This window comes from Corapipo altera, unplaced genomic scaffold, assembly GCF_003945725.1.
Source record: "Corapipo altera isolate COAL_440 unplaced genomic scaffold, ASM394572v1 112, whole genome shotgun sequence".
Lineage (NCBI taxonomy): Eukaryota > Metazoa > Chordata > Aves > Passeriformes > Pipridae > Corapipo > Corapipo altera.
Window position 1 is genome coordinate 10169746 of NW_020884899.1, and position 26430 is coordinate 10196175.

Here is a 26430-nt window from a genome sequence, read left to right on the forward strand (position 1 = left end):
ATCAATTGCTTTCCCAGAAGTCACTGACAGGGAAAAGAGAGATCTGTCAGCGTTCTCACTTCTGTAAAACCGCAGGCTGATTCTGCAAACTGTTTGCTAAATAAATTCTCATTACTGCAGGAGATCATAGCCTTAATTAGCATTAGTTAAATTGGGACCATTTCTTGAACTAAGCATGTCTGAGTTGGATACTCTCATATACAATCTACAGACTCCTAGTGTGCTTAAGTTACAGCAGTATTAATGTAATACAGTACATAAACACAGCACAGAAAGAATCAGACTTTTTTCCCCTTCTGAACAATGCCAACACACAGCCAGGTCCTTCCTACTTCAAGATTCCTCACCGTTGCCAGATTAGATCTCAAACCTGCTCCTTCTGAATTTTTAAACTGAGTTTACATAGCAACTGTGCAACATAAGCCAACTTTTCTGATTTTTCAACCAACTTAACAGTGAGAGTACCAGAAGAATACCAACAAGAGCAGATTTGGCCTGTACTGTAAAAACGCATTTTCATTTAAATACATGCTCAGCTATGTCTTTTTTTCACTTTAAGTTAATTATTTGTAGCTCATTGAGAACCAGAGATCATGTTCTTCCTCCCAAGGACATCTGAACACAGTTAGCCCACATATAAATCAAAATGACATTACTGCTGGTGTGCTTTCATCACAACAGAATGACCTTTATTCTTAGGTGGGATCCAAGTATTTCAACAATCCTCATTGACAAAGGCAATCAATGTTTCAGCACGACCTACTGGGCATTTCTGGTGGATGAGAAAGGGATGAGACATCAAGAAGTAGAAACACAGTAAAGTACATGTGCACACATTCACATCTCTCTCTCTTCCTGTATATAAACACGTATTTCTTACCCTTACTACCTTTATTGCATTACCCTCTTGGCAAAGAATGGTACTATTCCTTCTCAACCAAAAGATCCAGTACTTGGTACCTCTGAATATCAAACATTATTATTTTGCATGTGGTACTGAGAGTTTCACACCAGCAAACCCTACACGTTGCCCCAAGCAGCAGAAAGGTCCCACTGATACAGAAGGTGGTATAATTACCATGTGGTACGGGATCAAGGCTTTGCTTTCAGTTCTGTGCACATTACTGGAAATTTTTGGGGGGGGGGGGGGATCTGGTTTCAAAAGTGCCATGTTTAAATGCACATTTTTAATTTCAAATCTTACTTGAATGAAAAATGTGACCGAAACTAATTTCAGCTTCTCATGCCAAGAAGGTACACCAGCTTTGGGAGCATCAAACAACATGGCCTCTCTCAGGAATGTGTAATTTTGCAAGAGGTGATAAAAATACCTACCGGTTTGGAATGCTCATCCTAAAACACCCAAAAAGAGGCCAAAAATGTGGAGGCAGCAACTAAAATCAGCAAATTATGTATCTGCAAGATAAGCAACACTTAGTGTTTAAGATAGTTATCCCCCAAATCGAGGATTTTCTCCTTTCCCAGATACTTCTACTGTCAAAAATACTGTCCATGCCAAACACCAACACCTCACTGTAAGAATGGTAGAATTATCCCAGAAGAGCAAAAGCTATGAAACAAACTTACTGAAATGACACCTTTTTTCAATGTTTTTATTCATAACAGTATTACATGGTGTGTTACAGAAATTAATGGAAAATTTCTAAAAATTTGTTGGTTTCTTTCATTGTTGTTGAATGCGTTATACATAAAGTTAAAAATAATGTGTCTGTATATGTTAACAAATGGTCATTATCTGAGGTAAAGTTAAAGTAGGTTTAGAAATGTACTGCAACAGTCATTTTATCTTTCTCATCTTTATTAAAAAAATAAGTGTCAGAATGCAGAAATAAAAATGAATGAAAACCACGGAGTAAACATCTTTGCAAAGAAGGTGCCCAGTACGTTATTAGATGAAAGGTTTCATCAGACACTTGGATGACTACGATCTATCAAAATATCTTTTCATGACAGGTAAAGATCAAGAACCTATGGGGGATGATTACAGGATGGCTGGTGGGATTCCCTGGTTTTTAAATTTAAAGTGACGAATTTAGTGCTAGTGAAGGATGAGGGATTAAACAATTGCACAAGCTGGATATTTCAGTTATCTACAATACTGGTACAGTGCAGAGGCCCTCCAGCCCTCTCGACTCAGCATCTCAACCATGACAAGGACGATCATATGACAAGACAACTTGGAACTGTTTTTTATTTATGAGCATAGGTAAAGGTAAGACAAAGGTCCGTGGTGATGGTCCAGCCGTCTCTCAGGAGACTCTAAAATTCCAGCCTCATTCCCTCGGCACCTATTCGTTAATGATCCGCTTCCTATAAATATGATGTCAATGGATCCTCTGAGACATAAATCTCTTCCTTCAACGTTTTACCCCATAATTGGAAATGCACTGACAACACTAAACCTCAAATGTCTATGATGAACCAAAACTGTCTTTGAGGTTCCACGTGTAGGACAAAACCCAAAAAAAACCACTGAGGAAGAAAGTAGCACCACTGTGCAAATTATGAAAATATTCTTACAGAAATGTCCTTTCAAAACACTTTTACCTCTGCTTTTAATCCTGAAACACTCAATCTGCCAAATTTTAAATATCTTTTCCAGTTAGAAAACTTGATCTTTCTTCAGGTGGGAAAATAAGATTTGCTACAAAGCTGTTCGCACATGACTAAGGAAGAAGCAATCAGATGACCGTGAATGAGGATAAAAGTTCTCTTCTCTGCAGGTTCATTAGGTCTATTCACAGCTAATTTTTCACTCACATACATTCGGTAACACACATTTCTCTAATTTCTCTAATTCAAAATAAAAGACTGGAATCATGTTGTGAGATTTTTTTTGCACATACCAACAGTTGCCACCCCAGTTATTCTGTCTTCTAAACCATTTTTAGCTTATAACAGAGATGAAAGAAAGTAAAACATTTATAACTCCAGGCCTATTTTAATCATGACAAAAAATGTAAATCCTAATGTGTCAATTTAAAATCAAAATCTGCACAATAACCCTAAAAACTGATTAATAATTTGATTTCTTTAAGCTTTTTTCCTTTTTCTATTTTTTCTTTTTTTTTCATTTTTTTCTTCTTTTTTTGTCTTTTTAGTGTTAAACCACTAAATTCAATATACTGTAACTGCATAGGAACATCAGGAAAACACATTTGACCTGTATAACAATTCTCTGTAGGGCAAAAATATATAGATTCTTTATGAAAATCATGTGCTAAACATATGAACCCAAACACTGCACTTTTGCTTCATAAATGTAAAAAAAGGAAGTTTTAAATTCTTTTGTTCTGCGTGTAAACAGTTTGATGACTTCTATGCAGAGGTTCAAAGGAATGTCTATGACATGTGAGCTCTTGTAAGTGGAATATGTCCGTGTGATAACGCTAGACCATAAAATCAAGTGTTCCCATTAATTTTACTAGTCGCTGACAAGCTGACTGCTTTTGGCAAATGCACTTGAGCTTCAGCCCATTATTGTAAGCATGTGAAAAAACATATGTGATGTGAGAACCACAAATTGGGTTTGCCACCCCTCCCAAGCACTGCAACTTGCTACCTTCTCTACTGTGTAATGGCATTAGTAAAAGAATTTTCATAACATTTATATTTACAAAAAAACTGGCAATTTTCATTCGAACTCCTTAAAGCCATTTCCCCTTAAACATTTAAAGAGTTTAACAGTAAGATTTTTTTTTCAAGTTATAAAATAAAAATCCCATTTGATTTTTCTGATGTACAAAAAGTGATAAAGATGAACAATTTGATCACAGAATCAGTTTGTTATTCCAAAATCCATGCTGTCCTTGTCCCATTTATAAAGTCCGCTTCAGCCAAACTCTTAAACCAGAAGCATACCAGTATTATTTGGCAAATGATTTTTTTTCATCAAAAATGGCACACAGAGAAGAAAACACTTGTCTGCATAGCATTACAGCAGCAAGATACTGAAGAAATAAAAATATTCCTTTTCTGTACTTTGTTTAGAGTTTCCTAGGAAATACTGACTCTTTTGTCTTTCCTCAGTGGGACTCCAGGTCCTTTCTCTGCCCACAACATGAGTATTCCAACAGAAAGCAGCATTTCTTCCTCATGATGTGCTAGAACTTAAAGGTCCATTTGGCAACATTTCAGTCAGGATGGATAAACAACCAAGTTTCATTCTGTGGTTTCAAGTTGGGAATCATTTCCGCAGGAGGCGTTCTGCAGTTAGATCTGTCACTCATACAAAACTACAGAATAAGAAATAAAATAAAATAAAAAAAAATTGACACCACCAGTATTTTTTGTTGTTGTTATTTAAATATGTCTACATAGGGAAAAAAAATGGTCAGGATCAGCCTGATGTAAATGATGATGAAAAACATGTCACCGTGACATAAAAAGTGCCGACTTGTGCCCCAAAGGCTGTTGAATGATAATGCCACTGCTACATACAGACTCTGTTTTTTGCTCAAAAGAAAAAGAAATGTCTATTACTCAATATGTGGCACACAGAAGACAACGAATCTTTAAAAGAAGACCGAGGAGTAAGATTTCCTAGTCTGGATACCCACCACTTGTGGGGACAGGGCTGGACTCATGGTATGATAAGCAGGGAGAGTTTTTATTTTGTGCTGCCATAGGAATCTGCCATTGGTTGCCAAAAAAAAAAAACACATCAGGAACACTTGAAGAGCCAGTCCAGAAGGGCAATCTCTCTCCTTGTCAGACAAAATCAATTGGAAAAAAGCATGAAAGCCAAAGGCCTGCCAGGTTGTTGGGTTTCGTTTGAGTCTTGGAGCACCACAAGCCTGTAACAATGCTATTTCTTAGGTCTGTTAATCTGGGCGTAGAGAGGTTCTGCTTCCTGGGGATAACAAAAATAAAATAAGTGGAGATGTCTCCAGACAGCATTTTTAGAACATTTTAAGAACATCTGCTTGAGAACAGCAACACTTTGTCAGTCAAAACCCAAAGAAAGTGTTTGCTTTCTGTGCTGCCTTGAGTGATCAGAGTACTCAGGATAAATTACGAAGAAAACAGGACATTATTTCAGAAAATGAATGCTTACTATTAATTTCCTCTTCCAGCACTGGCCATGCACTGATTTTCACTGCTGGGCATAGACATATGAAGAAATTAAATGATAATTTATCTGACTGGATGCTTGGAAGTTTAGAGATCAAAAGTGTAGCCAGCGTAAAAGGGTGTTACTCGTCCCAGGCTAAGACACCCCCCCAGCAGCACAACAGCAGAACAAACCTGTGGGTTTTACACAACTCAGGGAGAAAACCACTTGCAAACAGAAACCGCTGCGGAAAACTGAGCTAATGAAGCTGTGATGGGATTTAAAATAACAACATGAGTTGCCTGTGAAGAACGAGGAACACTAACCCAGCTCAGTTTGATTAGGAGTCTGTAGAACTATTAGTACAATCATTAAAGCCAGGAGGACAGTGTGTCAATTTGTTAATGGATACTTTCTGGGGAATTTCCTGGATGGGGAGGGGGAAAAGCTGCCATGTTCTTCAGCGTTGCTTCATAGCTGACACCCTGTGCTTAATACTATGTTCATCTTGGCTGCGGTGGGAAGCAAATCACCCATGGACCCTGGAATCCATTCTACTTCATTTCCAGAAAGTAATTTATTAAACTAAGAATGACATCTAAAAAAAGAACAAGACAGGCAGAAAGGCTAATTAATGCCATACTGCATTAACTCTCCACAGCTTGATAAATATTCAAATACCACACCACGACATTGAATTTAACCAAGTTAGAATCAACTCATGTTACAGCAGCATTAGCAGGAGCAAAAAAACCTCTGAAGGCTGGCAAATCACTGGGCACTGCGGAGCAGAGACATGTCTGCCAGGGGATGGCACAGGAATTTAATCACTGCTTATACAAATGCTGAGGATGGGAAAAACAGCCCAAAGGGGGATTCATAGGGCTGTATGTACTCTGTGGCCAGGGTACCTGGCCAGTGTCCTGTCCCAGTGCCCTCTCCTGCTTCACTGTGCAGCTTGTGTTGAATGAGGAGCAAACACAACAAATCCAAAATATGACCTGTTTCCTCCATGCCAAGAAAAGTTGTCTCTTATTCTCTGAAATTACTACATTTCTGGACCGTGCAGGGACCCTGTTTCCCCATCTCCTACCTACGTGAAGCCCTTGAGTACACTACAAGTATTATGAGAGGATGAGAGAAATCCTCTGGAATGATTAAATAAAGGCTTCTGAAATTATCCTGAGCAAGAAGCAAATATATTTTGTGACCTTGAAAAACCGAAGGCAATCAGAAGAGATGACTGAGAGTAAATAACTGCATTTCACATACTGTGTGTTAAGTCTACCTGTGCCAATTTTCACGTACCACAGACATGAAGCTGCCAGAATGATCTATCACAGCTAGTTCAGAGAAAATCTGTACTAATTAATGTGTGAACCTGACACACACCAGGCCATTCTTCAGGCAGTTGCTGAACCTGAGGTGATTGCAAAGCGAAGTGAAAAGAAGGAGGAGAAGAAAAGGAGAGGGAGGGAGAACACCCCTTTGGAACAAAAGATGTCAGTTTTCCAAATGCCTTCAGGGAAAAAAAGCTTTTCAAAATGTCAAGCCTGCTTGTTAGAGCTGTCCTCAAATATCCTTAAGATATGCAGATGTGCTTAAGTAACAAGTGTCCTAAGGTGCCACTGAACTTGACACTCTTGGAAGAGGAGGAGGAGCTCATCATCGGTCATCAGCACTTTACATTGCACATGAGGCAGCCTTTACATTTAGACCAGGGCATTTTGCATGAAAAGTGTGTTCTTATGTCTTCCTTTCAGTTGATTTCCCCCTTCAGATGCCTTAATGAGAAATTAATTGCAGTAATTGTGTGCAGTCTTCCCAGCCAAAGTTTTTGTGTCAATGTCTGAGATTTGTTTTCTAATATTATTTTGAGCTAATTCAAGCAGCACATCATGCCTGAAGCCCAATTCTGCAAATGGCATATGTAAAGTATTGACACGGGTACTCAAAAGGGTAAAAGAGAGCAGAAAGGGACAGAAAAGAGGCAAAAGGAGAGTTGAGTGCTGTTGACTTCATGAGTAGTTTCTCTCACAGTGCTGGGTACTGTTTTGGAGGGTCTTGAAATCAGAAATACACCCCCTTTTTGTACACACTCCATGCAAAAGTCACAGGCTTGTTATGAAAAGGCAGGTGAGCATAACTCTTTTCACAGTATCAGAACCATCTCAGCAATGTTTTCTGCTTTCTACTTCTACCACTGCATTAGGAACAGACTCGGAGGGAAAGAAAGGAAAGAACTGGTCTTTGTCAGAACAAAAAGAGACAAACAAATAATACAGCAAACAAAGCCGCTAATTCACATAACCCCCTTGAATCTCAAAGTGTTTTCCTTTCTGAACCGGCCCAGAAGCACTGGTGATGTGCTTTCATCAATCTACAGGGAGAAACCAAGAGGACAACTGGAAGCACCCTTTTTTTTTTGCTGCTATATTCTAGAGATAGTTCATGCTGCAAATCAGTTTATTCTTATTTTAAGGGGGACAAGACTGCAACAAACTGTAAGTATTTCTGGTGTACCACACTACTGCATGAGGCAACAAGGTCGCTAATGCTTTTGAATAACATTATGTAAATACTAGAAGTAAATTTGCATCCAATTTAAAGATATTAACATCTGCTCCCCAGCAGAACTAATCACTGGAGAACATCTCCTGAAAGACTCAGAACCTACTTAGGCTTGCAGAGGTGAACTCACTCACAAAACATAACACGGGACTGGGTTAGGAAGAGACTATTTTTACCGTGGCAGCCCTTTCATCACTTTGAGACACCCTGCTACGTGCAGAGCTTCAGGCAAGATGTACTCAATTGAAGAGGTGAGGCCTGCATAGATTTCCTTGCCCTTTACAACAGATTCTCAGTGCCAGTTTTACTCCTGGCTGACTGATCAGAAAGGGCAGGCTCAAATGATAAGAGTTTCATGAAATAAGAGTGCTGGAGAGCCAGACAAAATGAGCATCTTGTGCTGGGGATGCAAGTGAAGGGGGTGGGAGTGTGATGCGTCTTCACTGTTTATTGCATGCTGACTCAGCAAAATAGGACATAGTAAAGTTGGCAAGCGGGGTTCAAATTAAAGATTTTTGATGATAAGACAGGTCATTCCTATTGGCCCATTAACAGCCAGTTTTTATTTATTACTTATTATTAATTAATAATTTTTAATATTTAGCGGTTTTCTTACAGCTAACCTCTATTAGCAGCATAAATATACCAACCTTCTAGTTCAGGATTATGACTGGAGAATGCCTCTATTCTTATTATAAGCCTACCTAGGAATATTTCCTAGTTTCAAATATCCAGTTTAATTATTATAATTTTAAAAGTTTCTGTCATTTTAGTACCAAGATGGATGCTGTACATCCACAAAAAGAAAAAGTAATGAGAACTACTCAGAAATATGAACCCGCTCCATCTTGGTCCCAGTATAAAACTGAACTGCAGCCATGAAACACGGTGATTATTTCTGGGCTCTTTTCCTAACAAAACAGTAGCTACACAATTATACTTCCCATCTGCATATCTGCCAATTCTCCTTCAAAACTTTTGAACCTAATGGCCAGTTCCAGTTGTTCAGAAGTCTCAAAGATACTAAAATATCACAAGTAGATTTTTAAAATCAGTTGTGCAGAAGACAGGGAACTTTTAAATGACCTCATTACAGATAAAGTGAGAAGAGCTCATCCCCAAATTGAACTGCTGGGATGCCAGTCAGCAAGGACTGTGGCTCTACACAAGCTACACAGTATGATTTCTCTTGTTTGGAGGAAAAAGCTGGAGGAATGGAAGGGCACATGGCTACTTCAGGTGGGCTTGATAACACTGGAAGAAGTGAGAAGCCTGTGTATAAGCTGGTCACATGAAAACTAACAACTTGGAGAGGATTGTAGCAGTGGAGATGGAGGCAAATCTGTAGGATGCCCCCATTCACAAAACAGCCTGAATTTCTCTGCTCGTGGCCCTTCAGATTCCCTGGGAAATATGATGATGAACAACCATACAACGAGTCTCATACAACGAGTATGAGACTTGAAATGTCAATTTTAGGATTTCTCTGGAAAGAAACAATACTTCCCAAACTGTGATCCCTTTCCAAAGACACAACGCTACTTCTCTCAGGAGCACAGCCCTGCTCAGTGCTGTGTCTTCAGTTTGAGAATGACAGTTCTAGAGCCTACCAAGAACAGGTCACATATAACCATTATGAATTTCTTGTTGGACTCTATACAGTTCCTACTGAGCCAGGTGAATGATAGGAAGAGGTCTTGCAAATATAGCCTTTAATATGTGGAGCCCATTCCAAATCCTGGTGCAATAGAAAAGGGGCAGAAGGAAGAGGAGGATGAAGAATCAGCTTGATATGCCCTCCTGAAGATCACTATGCTCCCAGATAAGCCAGTGCTTTGTCCATAATTTTCTGTTTTCTCTCAGCTTCCTAAAACCAGCCCAAATAAAGAATTATAGCAGTCCATCCTGGAGCTGACTAAGATTATTAGGAACATTTATCACTAAGAATGGCATTTGCTCAAAGATGGATGATGGCAGCAGGCCACTGAAGCACCACCAAAAGCTGATAGACAAATATTCTAATGAACTGTTGCTCTCCTGACAGTGCTGATAGCATTGTGAAGGGTGTGACATATTTTGAGGGCTTATAATTGTCTGCACACATTTCACAGAAGAACTAAACAATTTTTTCAGGAAGATATGCTTTAGCCACAAATGTTTTGAAGGTTTCTTGAGAATCTCTCATGAATGATTGCCAGTGCAAGTTTTGAACCGGGCAGCATCTCACTAGAGCTGCATTTGTTCCTCTGTTCAAACTTCTTGCTTTAATGTAAAATGTCAACAATAAGAAATGTTTAACACATTAGGTAGACTTGCAGTTAAAACCAGTTCTTTCCCTCTCTCTCCTTTCATCATAGTTATCCCACACACAATCTAAAGACAGCAGTAGGGATAAAACACAAATCAGCTGAAGATGGCAGTCATCTGATTCAGTGTTCTCTTCACCCCTTCTGGAAAAAGACTATCCAACCTCAATGTGGTGCACAAACAAAGGGAAAACAAGCAAATACAAATCTTGCTATAAACAGCCCTGCAAAGAGTTGATCTTATTTCACCTGTGAAAGTTAGGCTTCTCTGCTTCTTATCTTCAACCATAGAGGGACAAAAATGTAATATATCCATAAAGTGTCACATGTACCTACTAAGAATTCACAGCTATTTGTGGAAGAGTGACTTATAGAACAGCTACTGGTAGGATGAGGATTTTGAGAGCTGAAGTTGAAGATTGCAAAAGGAAGAGAGGAAAAATAGAGAAAAGAAGATAGTAACTAAATGATAATATAAAGTATCAGAAAGAATCAAGACATCAAATTGCTGTGGTACCTTGAAAGACCAGGGTGCAAAAAGTTAGGCAGGTGAGTATTCTGACTACATCGAGATAAGTGAAGATACTGTATGGGCTGATTTCAGAGATGCTGGGAACAGATATATTTGAAATTTTTGCACACAATACTATGCTGTGCTCCTGAGAGGTCAATTCAGTCGAGTTGTTACTGTGCTGTTCCTGAGGTAAGAACCATGTTCCAAAGAGTGAAGTAATCTCCCATCTAAGCCACAAAAGTGGCTTTTATGCAGACTGTGATTCTTTTGTACTACATGTTTCTCCCCATTAAGTTTCTCTCCAAATGCAGAGCTCAATACACAACTCAGTAGTAAGTCCTGAATTGATAATTTTCCATGGAGATTAGACTTCCCATTGCTCTGATGATACCAGGCTTCAGAATTCGATGGGCTGGCTTTAGCAAGTGGATTTCCTACGGACTGCTGCTGAATGGCTCTGCACAGAGCCACAATGATATTAGTGAAACTTCACTGGATAGGGGCTTTCTTTTTGTTCAGCTTCCTGTTCCTGCCAAAAGCTTCTACGAATTACTGTAATACGATAATCAGTAACATTATTTAACATTTCCCAGAATTCCTGAGAATTATACATATTTGATGCAAGACTCTGCAGGGATTAACAAAAAATACAGAAAACCCGTATGGAATCACTGCTAATATATTGTTCTTGTAGCTCCCAGATACTCTTGATGGGTAAAAGAATGTATTTTGCTATGTGTTACATAAAAGCAGAACAAAAGGAGTCCCTCACTCGACTCCCTTACATGGTAGGATGCATTACCAGACTTAAACTACTGTTTCAAGTTCTATCCAGAACTCCTGGCAGGTAAATGTGTGTGATGGTAGTTTAGCAATGATTTTAACTATATCTGTGACTGTCAAAAAATTAGAGATTTTATCATTACTCTCCCCAGGATGAATTTCAGAATTATCCTGAGTATGATAAACCATAATAAACAAATGTATGTGGATTTCCAGAGTGTAGGACTCAGATAAAAGTCAAATCCTCTTTCTCGACCTAGGAAAGAACTCTTGGAGTGGTCTGAAGCTGGAAGAGCTGGTTATGTCAGCAAAGACACAGCCAAATTATTATGTGGCACCATCCACCTGCAGAAGCAGCTCTCATTGGAATAAATATCAAATGCTCTTGCTAGAGCAGCTCATCCCAGCTTGACTGAATCCTTACACTGTCAGTTTTAGACTCAATGAGACACAAAGCTTAATGCTACTTTTGCTTCAGCCCTCCAAGAGCTGAGTATTACATTGGTGAAGCTAAAGAAGGGGGAGATGCCTTCTCAAGCACCGCATATTATTAAGAGATAATCTTATTCTTCCCAAATGGATCAAAGCTAAGTTGCTCTAAGATTTTTTTAAATCATATTTAATGCACAAAGTAAACTGACTCCAAATGAAACTATTAATTCTGAGTTGAAACCAAATTACTTTGGCTCAGGATGGGTAAGTCACTAGTAAACCCAGTGCAATTTCTGTACAAAAATGGAAAGGGTTCTACCACTGTTACTTATTTGCTCCAGGAGCTGTGTGCTGGAGCATAGAAGCTGTATCAGATCACATATTTGGGCAATATCAAATATTACAGAATGGCAGATAGGGAAAAGACAAGGAAACATATCCTTCAAATAGCAACACTAAAGAGTCTTTGGATGGAATAACAATGCTTAGCACTCATAAAACTTTGTAGCTTCACTGTCTTTTTGGCAAAACATATTTACTGTATTGAAACAAATTACAGAACATTCACTGGGAGCCACATTTTCTACCATGTTCTGTAACACAAAAGATGAAAAGATCTTTTTTCCCGTCTGTCTGAATTTAAATGACTTACATTGATGAGTAATTTTTAAAACATCAGTATACCAATGCTAATATGAATGATCATAATTTTCAAATGTTTTTAATTTGCAGTCGGAGATAAAAATATACAAACCCATTTCAATATTTTTTACAAGCAGATAATAAACGTGCTTCTTCTACTGATTATAGCATTGATTTAGGGTAAAGACATTCATGTATCATTATATAATTTTATTTAATGATTGTTATGTCTATGGGTAAGATGTCTTATTCCATTTAATATGTTACATCTGACTGAAGGCCAGAGTGGATTTGATAAAAAAAAAGCCTAATACATTGTTAGTAATGGCTCAGTTTCCCTATTTGCCCTTAGAATTTGAACACAAAGTAAAATAAGTCTACATTTCTTTAAAGCATGCAGGCAGCTGAAACACACATATTTGCATAAGCTGCAACACTTAGTGAATGGCAAAAGCCATGCAAACCACCAAGCATGAGAAATACACTGTGGATGATGGAGAGGTCAAACGGAAACATGAAAAGGAAAAATAAACCATGCATCCATGAAAGCAATGGTAGGCACTGGTGGGAGAATAAGTGAACACCTCAAGGTGTAGAGAAAAAAAGGACAGATACCTACCCCAACCTGTGCTATCTAGCTACCGACCTGTGGACTTATAGTATCACCAGTTGGCTCACCAAATGGATCACTTGTGGAGGAGGCCTGAGACCCATCAGGCTAGAATACAAGAACATAACACCTTTTTTTCTCAACAATAGAAAGTGAAAAGTCAACACGAGGTTATTTTCATGCTGTGGGCATAGCAAGTACATCCTATCTCATGAAAATCAGGAAGTGAGACCTCACCCCTGATATGTTCTCACAAGCCATAATGGTTTGCTATAGCTGGTGCAGTCAGAAAAGAACCTCCCCAGTTCCTGCTGGATCCCAGGCAGAAGCTGCCACAGACCTCAGAAGGTACCGGATCAGGCAAACCAGAACTGCAAAAAGCCTTGAAAGCCAGTGAAAACATGTGAATCAGAGAGTCCAAGCTTGCATTATTTTGTACCTTTGGGTCGTTTTGTTGTACAGACTCCCTCTTGCCTTTGGCTCACTCAGGCTCTTACCTCCCTAAGACACCTTGGGACTTACAGTCATTGCTTGGATAACATTTCTTGCTTTGGTCCATAAAGGCAAAGAAATCACATATTGAGGGCCAGAACATTGAGGAATGTAACTAGGCAAACAGCTAGGATGCAAGAATGTGCAAGACAACATCAACCATCATTTTAACACACAGACTCTCACATCTTTCTTTGCAGCCTCATCATGTTTTTTGTTTTACCTCAGACTTCCTTACTATGAGTAAGTGAATGCTGGTATGCTAAAAAAGGTATTAGATACAACTAACATATACAACCTTACATATGAACTCTGAGTTTGGTTCCTTGTATGCAATATTAGTGCATATCAATGGAAAAGCCATGCTATCAGCTATCAAACCCAAAGCAGGATGTGAATTCTGTCTGCAGCCCCTCCTTAAGTACCACCCAGCCCTACTGGAATAGTTACTTCTGACACTACAAAACAACATTTAATTAACTTGTGTCTTTTCTAGCTAAAAACAGATAATAAGGGTTTAGAAACCTTGTTGCTACTCACAGCCTCTGGCTCCTCACTTTTGCTTGGGCTTTCAAACCCCTCTTCAAAGAGGTCATCTGCAGCAGGATCACTCGTATGAGATGCTGATGATTTTGATGGAGAACTCTGTCTGGGTGCAGGGGTTGGAGCTAAACAAAGATTAAGGTAACAGCAACAGAATATATTCTGTTAATTTCTTCAGAAAGACACAGCAGCACAGAATTTGCTCATGCTTTATAGCCTTCAACTTTATTACTCTCAAAAATTATTTTCTGATGAGGAGCTGTACGAGGTAAATTTGAACACAGTAGTCATTATCAATTCCATGTATTTGATTTCATTTGGCAACTCCCAAATTAAGTTTGGCTGCATCTGGCCTGTCTCTTTAGGAGCCAGGGAGATGCCACTACATTACATTAAGAATGTGTGAGTCGCCTGCCCTCTGGCAGGTAAGTGAACCAGAAGGTCTCCGTCTGACTCCTGGTAAATCTGTGTCTCATGAACTCCTCTTTTCAGCAACCTGCAAAATCCCCCATCTCCATGCTATGAACACAATAAGCTTTATTTTACAGCTCTTCAATGTATTTCCCCACATGTCCAGTACATCAAGCTATTAAAATAAATATCCATTCCCTAATTTCTGCAAAGTATGGCTTGGATGGGACATGAGTGAAACCATTTGTAAGTCTGAATGTCATAGGCATTTGCCAAACAGCTTGCATGGCCCTACCACAAAACACATATTACTATCTTAGAAACTAAATTTCAGACTTCAGCTATCTGGGCTGTTCATCTTCGTGGTCTCTGAAATTCCTCTCTGGTATTTTCCTTTATGGTTGGAACACATTTAATAAACTGGACATGCATGAAGATTCTCAGTTTGTATCTGTGTTGGAATTTACTATATGAAAAAACAGAAATAAGTACTTTGAGGAGCGGTCACATCTGAGGAAAGGTATGGCTGAAAGCATAGGAATACTCACGTGAATTTGTAGATGGTGTTGTGGAAGTCACAGGAGTCAAATTTAACTGAGAGATGTCAAAGTCATCACAATCATCTGCTTCCTGTGCCATCCCAACTTTATTAAAGTAACTTGAGAAGGCCTCTGAGGTACAACTGAGGGAAGGCTGATCTGGTTTTCTTGATGGCACTGGTGGAGGCTGAGCCATCTGGAAATCTTTAAACATTTCTTTTCCCATTTTCTGCCTGGGCCTGTCTGTCTGTGGACTCGATCTATTGGAATCACTTGTGGGTGGAACTGTAGCTATAGGAGCAATGGTACCTTGAAACATGGCTGCTTGTAAAGGCAAAACAGTTTGTGTTGGCATGAAGGCAGTTGGTTGGAACTGACCAGCTACAGATGGCCACGGTTGCTGAGTAGGAGGAAAAATACCGGGCTGGCCCCACGCTATCGGCTGTCCTCCCTGCATCACCTGAGCAACTGGAGGCTGAGCACCCATGGCCAACTGCTGTTGAACAAGTGGTTGCTGTCCCCAGAAGGAGGGCAGAACAGCTCCCATGGCAACATAACCTTCAAAGAATAAAGAGAGCAGGAGGGGGGGAAAAAATTAGATGAAAGATTTTAACGCTACTATCAACAGCACGCAGAACAAGCACAATAAATCAGAGATGTGCAAGCTACATTAGTGATCCCAGAGCTTCAGCACACTTGAAAAGAAAACTGAAAGATATAGTTGGATTCACATCACTGAGCAAATACTCGTATACAGAACCACAGGTTGGTGGGTATTGGCAATAATCCTTCCTCTCATCTGAACAAAAACCTCTCCTCTTCTTCCTCAGTGAGCACCCCCTGCACCTGTGAAGACCTGTGTGCATGGACCTGGTCAGCAGCTGGGCACTGGGCAGCCCCCTTCCATGGTGCTCCGTCAAAGCAGGACCAGTTTGGTCAAACCACTCACCAGAACCACAGCAGCTCCCAAATCACTTCCTAAACTCACCCCCTTCCAGCACAACCCTCCTCCACACCACTGAGTTCCACAGGCTCTTGCAACCCTGACTGCCCCACCCTCTGCCTTTCGCCTCCGCCTGTCCTTGGAGAAGGAGCTCTGGGACTGAATATGATGCACAGAGTCAGGTTGGGATGGATGCTAAAAAATGAGCAGCCAGAGCAAGCAGAGGGAAGGAGAGGATGCTCAGGATTCCCTCCTGCCTGCTGCAGTTCCTCATCCTTTTCACTTTTATTCTTTGTTGGGGAGAGGGACCCACCAACACCAGTCAACTCCTGCCAATGGCACAGCTGCCAAACTGGTTCTAAGGGACAGGGAAGCACCTCTATATATGTTATATGACAGCTCAAGGGCTCTCTAATGACAGTGTGACCTTCTTGCAAGAGAACGACTCTTCTGACAGTTACAGTTCAAACCATTTGGACTCCGAAAAGCAAAGGAAGTGTCTCAAATTCCATAATAATAATAATGAAAAAAAAGAGCCCAGATGAATTCCAATTAAAACCCCTCACATGTGGTTATTACCCAATTACTTGAGAACATCAAAAACATCTTGAGCTTCTGCTGCACTAAATACCTAATAACAACAAACTGCTTCAGGTATTAGGCTAGTATAACATCCCTTTGGTTGGGGAGAAAATTAAAGATTAAAACTAAAATTATAATTGCTTCCTGTCAGACTTGAAGCCTCCTCTCAAGCTACCAAGAGGCTGACTGTGTAGGAATTATATCATCAGGTGTTTTTTTATTTACAACAACAAAAAATACTCCGAAACGAAAACTACTATAAAAAATCTTACAAATTAAATCACCTAATATAATTATGTTCCACTGATAGAAGTACTGTGCTTTACAGATACATTGTTTCACATTTAAATTCATTATTTATTGCTAATACTTTGCAATATGTAACTTCTCTTTCATCTTTAATAGCTTTAAAACTGTTGTTTCTAATTTGAGTGTTTCCTGAGTCCTCCTGTACCTTTTCCTCTTCGCTGTATTTCTAGGTTGTTTCATAATCCTAAATGTAAGGGTGGTTGCAATATTGTAAAGGGAAAAGCCCAAAATAAAATAAAAAAATAGAAACTGAACTTTGAAAGACCAAATTACTGAGTGATGAAAGGAACAGTAGCTCAGATATATTTCTTTTTCAATAAATGGCCACGATGGATTCTACAAATGTCCTTTTATCTTGCCCCTGCTGTAACCTCATCCCAGCAGCGAGAGTTTTCATCTGACATTATCCCCAAACACTTCACCATCACCGTAACCTTTCTGAGATCGGATGCCATCAGAGGAGTTAACCAATTAGAAAGGCACTATTGAATGATTCAAGGCACTCCTGCTCCTCCTTTCTTTTCCTAAGGGGAGCTGAGAGTGCTGCTTTCGCAACATATCCAGGGAGAGATCAGCAGTCAAACCACACACCTCTCAGTCTGTGCAGAATGTTACTAAGCTTTGGAATCCTGAGCACTTTGAGGAACACAAGTCTAAAGGACATCTCAGGACTTGACAAAGTGGAACACCTTTGAAGTGCAATCAAATTCTCTGTGTCTCAGCCTCTATTTACAGGAGACAGCAGAGGATACTCACCACTTCCACAAAAACCCCAAAGCTAAACAAAATGCTTTTTTCTCTCTTGCTACTGCACCTAGCAGGTATGTTATCCAGATGGCTGAACTATGCCTGAACTCCCAGTGACTTTTTTGGCTTTTGTTTTAAAAAATGTGGGCAAATTCAAACTAATGTACTCCCTGCTTGTTAAAGACTTGCTTTGCCTTGCCCTGGAGCACCAACCTCAAAAGCCTTCCCCACTTCCACCGTGCTAAATTAATGCCCCAAGTACTGAAATGCAAACCAGAGCTATGAACTGATCACCAAATCTGAGTCAAGCCTGTAATGCCAGTACATTTCTTACCTGAGGGTACGGCAGCAGTGCTGAAAGGTACAGAACCAAACATGTCTGTACTAGCAGGAAGTGACTGGGATGAAGATGGGATAAAGGCATCACCTGGAGTAGCAGGAGTCTGCAAGAAGAAAGGAATAAAATCCAAGGGTGACATATGAGCTGCAGCTTCTGCTGCACATACTTTGCTGCCACATCATCCATAACTCTAAAAATCCAGGTTTGGAGTAAAGAAAGAGAATAAAGAAAGAATGGAAAGATGTAGAAGGAAAGAAGCGATAGAAATAAGAGCATTAGAATTTGCTTGTAACAGGATTAAAACAAAGAAAAGGAGAGACTTTCTATTAGAAGAGAAAAATCAAAATGAAATTTGCCTGGAATACATCACATGCAAAATATTGACATAATTTCCTTCTCCAGAACATACAGACTTGCAATTCTAGATATTAGGTGACAACCAGGAGAGGCAGTGACCAAGGCATTAATGTAAGAAACAGTTAAGGTAAATGAAGAATTTTGCAGGAAAAATGAATAAATATTGCTTCTAATTAACCAACAGGACCAGAAACATAGGTCTGCACTAAAGGAGAAGCCCAATCCAATTGAGTAAGCTAAGGATGAGCAGGCAGGACTTTGAACATCTAGTGCCAGATATGCTCCAGAATACCTTGGAGATTTGAGGCTCCTGACCTCACATCTCCTTAATTTTCTCAATACATTTATACTTCCCTAAAGCTTAATGTAAGGCTCAAAAGCTTTACAGAAAAATGATTGTGTTTTCATTTTATGATGCATAAAAGCATGTTGAGAAAATTTTCATTGCCCTCAAAACACATTCAGCCCTTTCTCTCTCTCTCTCTTTACTGTTTTGTCTTCCGTCCTTTAACAGCAGTTCTGGGATAGGTGCTTGGTGGAACCAGAGACATGATGTATGAGGCTGTAACTGGATCTTTCTGCAGTGCAGTGGAGAGACAGAGTGCAGTGAAGCATGTCCCTCTGACAAACATCAGGGGAGCAGATCTGCAGCTCAGGTTGTATCATATGTGACACTGAATGCTATAGCGGAAAAATAAAAATCAAAGATATTTTTGCCCATCATCATGAAGCAGGGACTCTGCATTCAATTTGCTTCATTTTTATTTTCTTGTAACATAAAAACTAGTTTGAAATTCTCCCCACTGGAATGGTTGATGACCTGAATTGTAAATGTGCTCAATAAATGTGCTGAAAATATCATGTAAAGGAAAGCACAGTTCAGTTTCCCTGAGTACTCACTGGGGGAGAGGTTACATCAGGAGGAGTGGACATGTCCCCAAAAAGCTCTAGTTGGGTAACAGCCTGTAAAGAGAAAAAAAAATAAAATTCCATTTATCTTTTGAGGAGAAGAAACTGCAAATTAAGTGGTTACAAGTAGTAAAGTTATCCAGTAACAGCAAACAATATAAATCCCCCCAAAGCCACACAGGCTTCAAATGCCAAGTCCCACATGGAAGAAGCACATGGGTCCAAGATGTGGCATTTTGATATTGCTGATGGACCCAAATAGCCAACAACTGACTCTATAAAACAATTATGTAGGGAATTGTCCAAAATGAAAAAAAAAATGAATAAAGCATGAAAAAAACTTTTTCATGAACAGGACTGGATGCATTACTGCTCTGCCTTTAACATCAGTGAGCACCAAGCATGATTTATGGCCAGTCCTTTTCCCTGGCTCCTTTTTTAAACACCCATTTCAAGGTCTTAAAACATGGCAGTGGAGTGTGGAGTGACAGAAGGATACAGAAGGGAAGGGCTTTTAAAATGCTGCCCGATTTCCCTTTGCCCATGGGACAGGTGTGACCTGGATAAGTGGACTTGAAGGAGGATGCACAAATGGGTTACTGCAAGTTTTCAGCTCTACATTTAATTTGTGTTAGAAATATTTTCTCAGGATGTCCTTCAGTTTGAGCTTGAAACAGGTCACCCATATAGACCTCACTAACTGGACCAGGAGAGAAAAAGCACTTTCATAAAAAGAAACACCTTGAGTGGCTGCATAATCAAAGCTCCTAGACATGTTCTCAAGTAAAATAACACCCTTCCACCCATCTGCAAATCAGTTCAGCTGGAGTTTAGGGATGTTAAAGCACAGATCCCTTAGAACTCTGTAGAAAACCTAAATCCCATCTACCACCTTTATCAGGGTGGCTATATTGGAAAGCTTTGATGGGAACACAGAAGTACTCCTCTACTACCTTTCTTACTGGCTTTCCCTGTCTCATACTCAATCACACCTACACACGTGGGAAGGCACAATTCTCATTACAAATGAGATTTAATGCAAATCTCGATTCAGCTCATTGAATCTCTTGCCCAGCTTAGTCACATAAACCTTGCAGCCTCCTATCACATTTCTTTCACTCTTATAGGTTTGAAATCTAGTTGAGTCTTGACCTGCAAAGACAGCCCGTCTTAGTGCTTTGGACATTAATGAAACTGGCTGGTCAGGCTTTACAACCTACCAAAGGAGATCACCCCAAGACTTTTTCCTGCCCTCAGCTTTCCATTATAAATGATCCTTTAAGGAATAAGACTACACATATCATAAGTCTATGCAGTTTTTCAATCCAATCTCTATTCCCACATACAAAGACGATGCTACAATCACTTAGACCTGAGGTTCGTCTAGCAGCTCAGATGATTCTCAGCTTCATGACAACAATGTACCTAGGGATGAATTATCTTACATTTCCTCATATCCTGTCTTATATTAAATAGATCACATTGCTCTAGTGCTATGAAAATGAAATTTCTTCTTAAGGGCTTATATATCCCTCTAACTATCTGCATGGAAATGGAGAAGGGAAAAAGAAGAAAATCCATGTTTTCTTTGGCGTACACTGATTCTAGTTCGTGTTACTGAAATACTGCCAGAAATAGCTTCTGCAGAAAAAACCCCAACAAAACCCAGCTTGTGAGTCACTTCTGCAGTGTGCACAAACACACTAGGCAGGGGTTGTTAAAATGCTCAGAAAAGTGGCAATGACAACAGCAGCACTTGTTTGGAAATCACTTCAGGCCTCCCGTAGGCACTCCTGACTCAAGAGATGCCAGGTGACACTGAAACACACAGAGAGCCACTTTCTTCTCGTCTCTCCAAACTGCTTGTTTAGCATCAATTCTAAACCTGTTCTTTTCCTGCATCACTAGTGAACTATTCACTGTTTGCTCCTTGCTGGCTTGCTGAGGAATACCTTGTGTCCTTTTGAGGAGACCATGAGCAAAGGTTCCCAGTGTGCTCCCATCCTACGTGAGGGAGCAGATGAGCAAGCCAGAGAGGATGTGAAAGCACAGGATACATAGTTACACACTTGTGTGTAGAGTTATACATTTTCTGTGGAACAAAATATTATATGTTTCATAGGAACACTGAAAATTGATAGTCAGCATACTTTTGAACTCAAGATTATATGAATGCGTTTGAAAGGTGGTAACTCAGATCTCTGTGCCTCCATACTCCTGTATAATGGGAATAATAATAATACTTTTCAGAGTGCTTCAAGGTGATGGATCTTTGGAAACTCTTTGCAGATATAATTCTGTTAAAGCTCTTAAGGGAAACTCTGCAGATGGATTTCTAAACAGGCAGCTGGAGAGAGTGATAGGAAAGTTGACATCACTGTTTGTTATAATAAACCCTCGTTCACAATATTCCCTGGTAAAAAGAAATATATTTACAGGGGAAATATTTCTTTACAGAATAGCAACCTCAAACGCAATAGGAGCTACAGAACTACATCAGGAAATGTAAACAAATTTAGTGGGAACACAGCTTATTAATTTACTGACTAGAGGCAGCTTTAAACAGCAACACTTGTAGGTGCATTTTGAAGTCCCAAATGGTTCAGATCTGTAGCAATTTTTCTACAACTCAGTTCTCAGCCTGAATAAATGAATGCATCTTCTCTGACACAGACTTAGCTTTATCCACTTGCAGCATATGAGATTCTGGACACCAAACAGTTATCTTTTATTTTTGTGATTTCACTGTCATTACAGAACTGATTTCACCCATTATGCTTCATTAAATTATTCACATCTGATATTAGCTACGTTCCAGTGAAGTTAATCCCAAGCTGAACATTTTCCAATATCGCTATTCCTACAGATGATTTCATCTATATTTCCTTAAAACATTTTTAGAGTCACAACCTTACCTGAGTGACTGAAACAAGATTTTCATCAATGTCCAGCAATAAGTTTCCATTCTCCAGCTGTAAAGTATGATTTATGAAATGAGATGAATGATTTATGAAAATGACATGAATTTCTGAGCATGAAAATGATAACCTCCATAATTATTGACTTGAGCATTGAAATGAAAACCCTTTCCATCTTGCTGTGAGCACAGATATGAAATCAGGCAGTCAAAACAGAGAGTTTGAATGCTGCTGGGATGTGGGGGTAACATACACTATTTGTGCTAAATCTCATCATCTGGTGTATAAAGCAATTTTACCACTTGCAACATAACTATTCATTTTCCCAAATATTTATTAAATTAGCAATAAGCATACCCAGTGAACTCTGATCCTGCTTACATTAATGGAACTTTTCACTGGCTTGGTGAAAGAAAAGCCTTCGCATCCTCAGGGAAAAAAGGAATAATTGAGTTCTGAACAACAAAAGCCCTTAAAGGCAAGTATTTGCAGGAAAAAACACGCCTTCCTCTTAACTAGAAGAACTGTAACACCAATTTAAACACATCAAAGATAAATATTTTCTTTCCAATTTCTAAAATTACATAATTCAAGTGACATTTAATTCTATAGTTTGTGTGTGTGTAAATAACTTTGGAGTATCTGCCCTCAGACACAAATATATCTGTATCTATCCACATATTTAACACATCACTTCAGTGTCCTCAGAACGCTAAATTTCAGGTAACATTTATTATACTGTTACAGACTTTATTTCTGAAGAAACAAACATAACAGCAAGCTATTTAAAATCAGATCTTAGGTGACTGGGAAACTGGGAAGCTTCATACAGGTTACCAGCCAGTAATCCCAAGATAGCTTAAAAATCTCAGAAACAGCCTAGAATGCTTTCCCCCCCGCCTCATCTCATCATAGACGTGAAGAAAAAAAGAAAAAAAGACTGGGAAAAGGCAAAGCAAAGGCAAAGCCAGAGGAAGATAATGTCATTGTGCACAATCAAGTACAGACTCAGTCCTGTAACTTCATGGTATGTTACCCCAGACCCAGATAAGGAAAGTGCGGAAAAAGCTCTGTCTGTTCACTCAAAGACCACAGACCTTCAAAATATTCTTTATATGACACCAGAAGGGTTTACGCTTCCTCATTTGACTCCCATCCTCCAGCATCAGTGATGCAGCTCCAGCTGCACAGATCGCTCTGTGAAACCAGCTGAAGGATAACCCCATCTCAGCACAGAGGGAACACGTGCACGGCCTTCCACGGCCCATTAGAAATTCCCACCTGTGCTCCAGCAGGACCCTGCAGAAAACATTTGCCCAACATGTCACGGAGCATCCCCAAGTGCCCAATTATCATGGAGCACTTGAGCCATGTCTTCCATTAGCTCGTGTTCTGCATCACATACCAGTGAGGAGACACTTTCTAAGGGTGAAATATCCCTGTCTGTTAGAGCATGGAAGAGCCTGCTCTGGGGGGCCATGGTGAGGCAGCGACACAGCTACCAAGGGCAAAATTTGGCCTTTTGAGCCTTCCTCTGGTTCAGCTTTTCAACACAAAGAGTTTAACCTTTGCAATGAAAGTCAACAATCCTCTCCCTCCTTCCCCAGTGCACAACAGAAAATAACCAGAAACCTGGAGACATGCTCCAGTTCTTGATCTTTCTCCGGGAAAGATTCTTCCACAGAGTGATGTAAAAGCTTGTTTAATTATTCAAAAAGACATCAGCCTGAATATGAAACACCCCCACCACAGCTTAGTCAACCAGGGGCACACCAGTCACTCGCGACCAGCCACACAGACTGAGGCGGAGGAAGGAGTATTAATCCTTGTATTGCAATGACATTAAACCTGTAATGAAAGCTCCATCTTTCTATACAGGCACGTGAGACATACTGTAAATCTTTTAAACATGAAATATGGAAATCTGGCTTCTTAAAGCAGCAGCAAGCTTTTTGAACCACTCCAAGCCAGTAGCGGAATTCCTCGTGACACTTTCCACTATTCTCTAAAGAATAACATATTATCCAAGAGCTGGAGAGAAATCAAGAGTAGAGAAGCAATGATAATCATAGAATCATAGAATATCCTGAGTTGGAAGGCACTCACAGTGATAGGAGATAAGTAAACTGCAGTTTTCATAAACCTAAACCAAAACTGATCCACTTCCACTGCAGTATTCCCTCTGATCTCCCAGTCTTCGGAAAAACATCTTTTCTAAGCAATGCAAAAGTTAAAATTTTAAAAGGGAAATCTAAAACAGGGCTCTTTTGCTCACAGGAGTGTGAAGCACCTTCTTCTTTAACTCCTAGATACATATCAAGACAGAACATTCAACTTCTGTTACTCAGTCTGGTTTTACCAATGGCAAGGGATCTATGCTGACATATGGCACGAGAAAACCTGCTCAATATTGCTACACTTTTGAAAACAAGATGATAAAAGTAGCATCTTACAAAACGTGATTTTGTAGTCTCGGAGAATGGAGCAAAGATGGTGCTTAAAAACATGAAAAAAAAATGTGGTAATTAACTTGTACTCTGATACAGAGCTTAGTAAAAAAAAAAAAAAAGAGTACGATGGATACTAAATATAGCAAATAACCAGCAATTAGTAATTAACCTTTGAGCTGAGTATTAGCTATTCAACTCTTTTAAGACAGCAGAGGGATTTAAACTTGATTTCCTGCATTCAGTGGAAGTGCTGTACCACTCAGCCCAGCAGACAAAAAAATGGTTAACCAACTACACAGCCTCTCTGGGTTTCCACTTCCCTTTTTCTAAAATGGATTTTACACTGGAAGTCTAATGACAAGTCAAATAGTTGGTCAAACTAAATATTTTTTATTTTAGTTGAAAATGTAAATATTTTGGCCACGACAAATAATTTTTCTGATGGTTTGAATCACCATTGTAGCTCAAGAAAGCCCCGGTTGTTTGCACAACCTTATACAACAACTGTTGATATTACTATGAGCTCCATGAGCTTCAAGTAGCTTGCTAATTAACTACAATTCATTCTAAAAAAACAATTAGAACTATAATGAGGGAGCATGTCGGAATCGTGACTAAACCAATCATCAGTCAAACCATGTCTAGTACACTGAGACACACTGAAAACATCCCACAGACATATTGTTTTCCTGTAAAACTACTGCTGAATTAATGACATCGCATGGTAACTCAACAAAGAATTGCTCAATTACTTCCCAATTAAAGAGAATACGCTGAAGAATATGTGTGTCAAGGAAAAATTGTCAGTGCCTTTGCAATCTTCAGCCTCCAACAGATGGTAAAGATCCTCAAATGCCATAAATCTTCCCAGTTACTGAGGGAAGGACAGTCACGATGTTACCCTCAACCCAGATTTACACAGGTACAGTTGAGCACAACCCTTCACTTGTAAGGCTGCTGTGAGCATTTAATCATAGAATCAGGAATGGTTTGGGTTGGAAGGAACCCTAAAGATCATCTCGTTTCAACCCCCTGCCATGAGCAGGGACACCTTCCACTAGACCAGGTTGCTCCACGCCCTGTTCAACCTGGTCTTGAACACTTCCAGAGATGGAGGCAATTCCATCTACAGGTCATGCCAGCAACATGAGCTGCCATAAAACTACACCAATTTTTATCCAAAATACATGCATTTGGGCATCCCACACTTACACCGAGTACAAATTCTGTGCTCAGGATCCCATGGAACATGGGAATCCTCCAAAATTTCTCTCTTCAGTTTCACAGGTTAACTCTTATCTCAGGATCACTCTTATTCAGCAAATTCTCCTGAAGTCATAAATCCAAGTCCTGGCTTTGGTGTGATGTACCCAACCACTACTCAAGGGTAGCCTTGAGCTTCTTTGCATTCACCAGCTGTCCAGTTTCCTTTGTTTGGTCACTGGATGTGCTGGTTAAAAATCCTGTTAGTCAGCCCTGGGCAGCTCAAGTATTGGGATAGTTGAATATAATTGACATCACAGATTACCGAGGAGTTTGAGTGAATTGAATTGCTTTACTGTTGCTCAATAGCTTCCTTTAAATTAAGGAACTCTTCATCTGATCAAAACAGATGCTTACTCATTTGTTTATTTTCTCTTCATTTGCAGGGAACTTAATTCTGAATTCCCTGTGTACTTGAGGTGTTTACTTTTATAGGAAACGGTATTTAAAACACTTCAATTACCACTTTTCTCTGACAGACTCTAATAAATCAAGAGTCCAAGAGTGACTCTAGCTTAGAGCCAGACCCCTGCTGCTTCCAGGCAACACAAAAATCAAGATAATGAAACTTCCCAGGGCACAGAGGATGCTGTTGCAAAGGTCCCGATGGTCACTTCCTAAATATCCTCTCTGGACCCCCCCCACAGGACACAGTAAGAGCTCAGATAGGTCGGGATAAGCCCTTTAATGTCAGG

General features: G+C 39.7%; 1 protein-coding gene across 15 annotated transcripts in view; it reads right to left on the bottom strand.

Moving 5' to 3' along the window:
• Positions 1-1626: 1626 nt before the first annotated feature.
• The window catches only part of DAB1 (DAB1, reelin adaptor protein), a 434644-nt gene continuing 409840 nt past the window's right edge, over positions 1627-26430 (bottom strand). For 11 of the 15 annotated variants that reach the window (XM_027648959.1, XM_027648964.1, XM_027648971.1 and 8 more), the window contains 7 exons: positions 22020-22076; positions 19096-19158; positions 17833-17941; positions 14927-15475; positions 13965-14092; positions 12942-13040; positions 1627-4873 (listed from right to left, as the gene is read on the bottom strand). In XM_027648959.1, coding sequence (XP_027504760.1) covers positions 12957-13040; positions 13965-14092; positions 14927-15475; positions 17833-17941; positions 19096-19158; positions 22020-22076 — 990 coding nt within the window. In that variant the 3' untranslated portion in view covers positions 1627-4873; positions 12942-12956. The remainder of the gene's footprint in view (positions 4874-12941; positions 13041-13964; positions 14093-14926; positions 15476-17832; positions 17942-19095; positions 19159-22019; positions 22077-26430) is intronic. The other 4 variants (XM_027648972.1, XM_027648968.1, XR_003528595.1 and 1 more) reach the window with 3 other exon arrangements.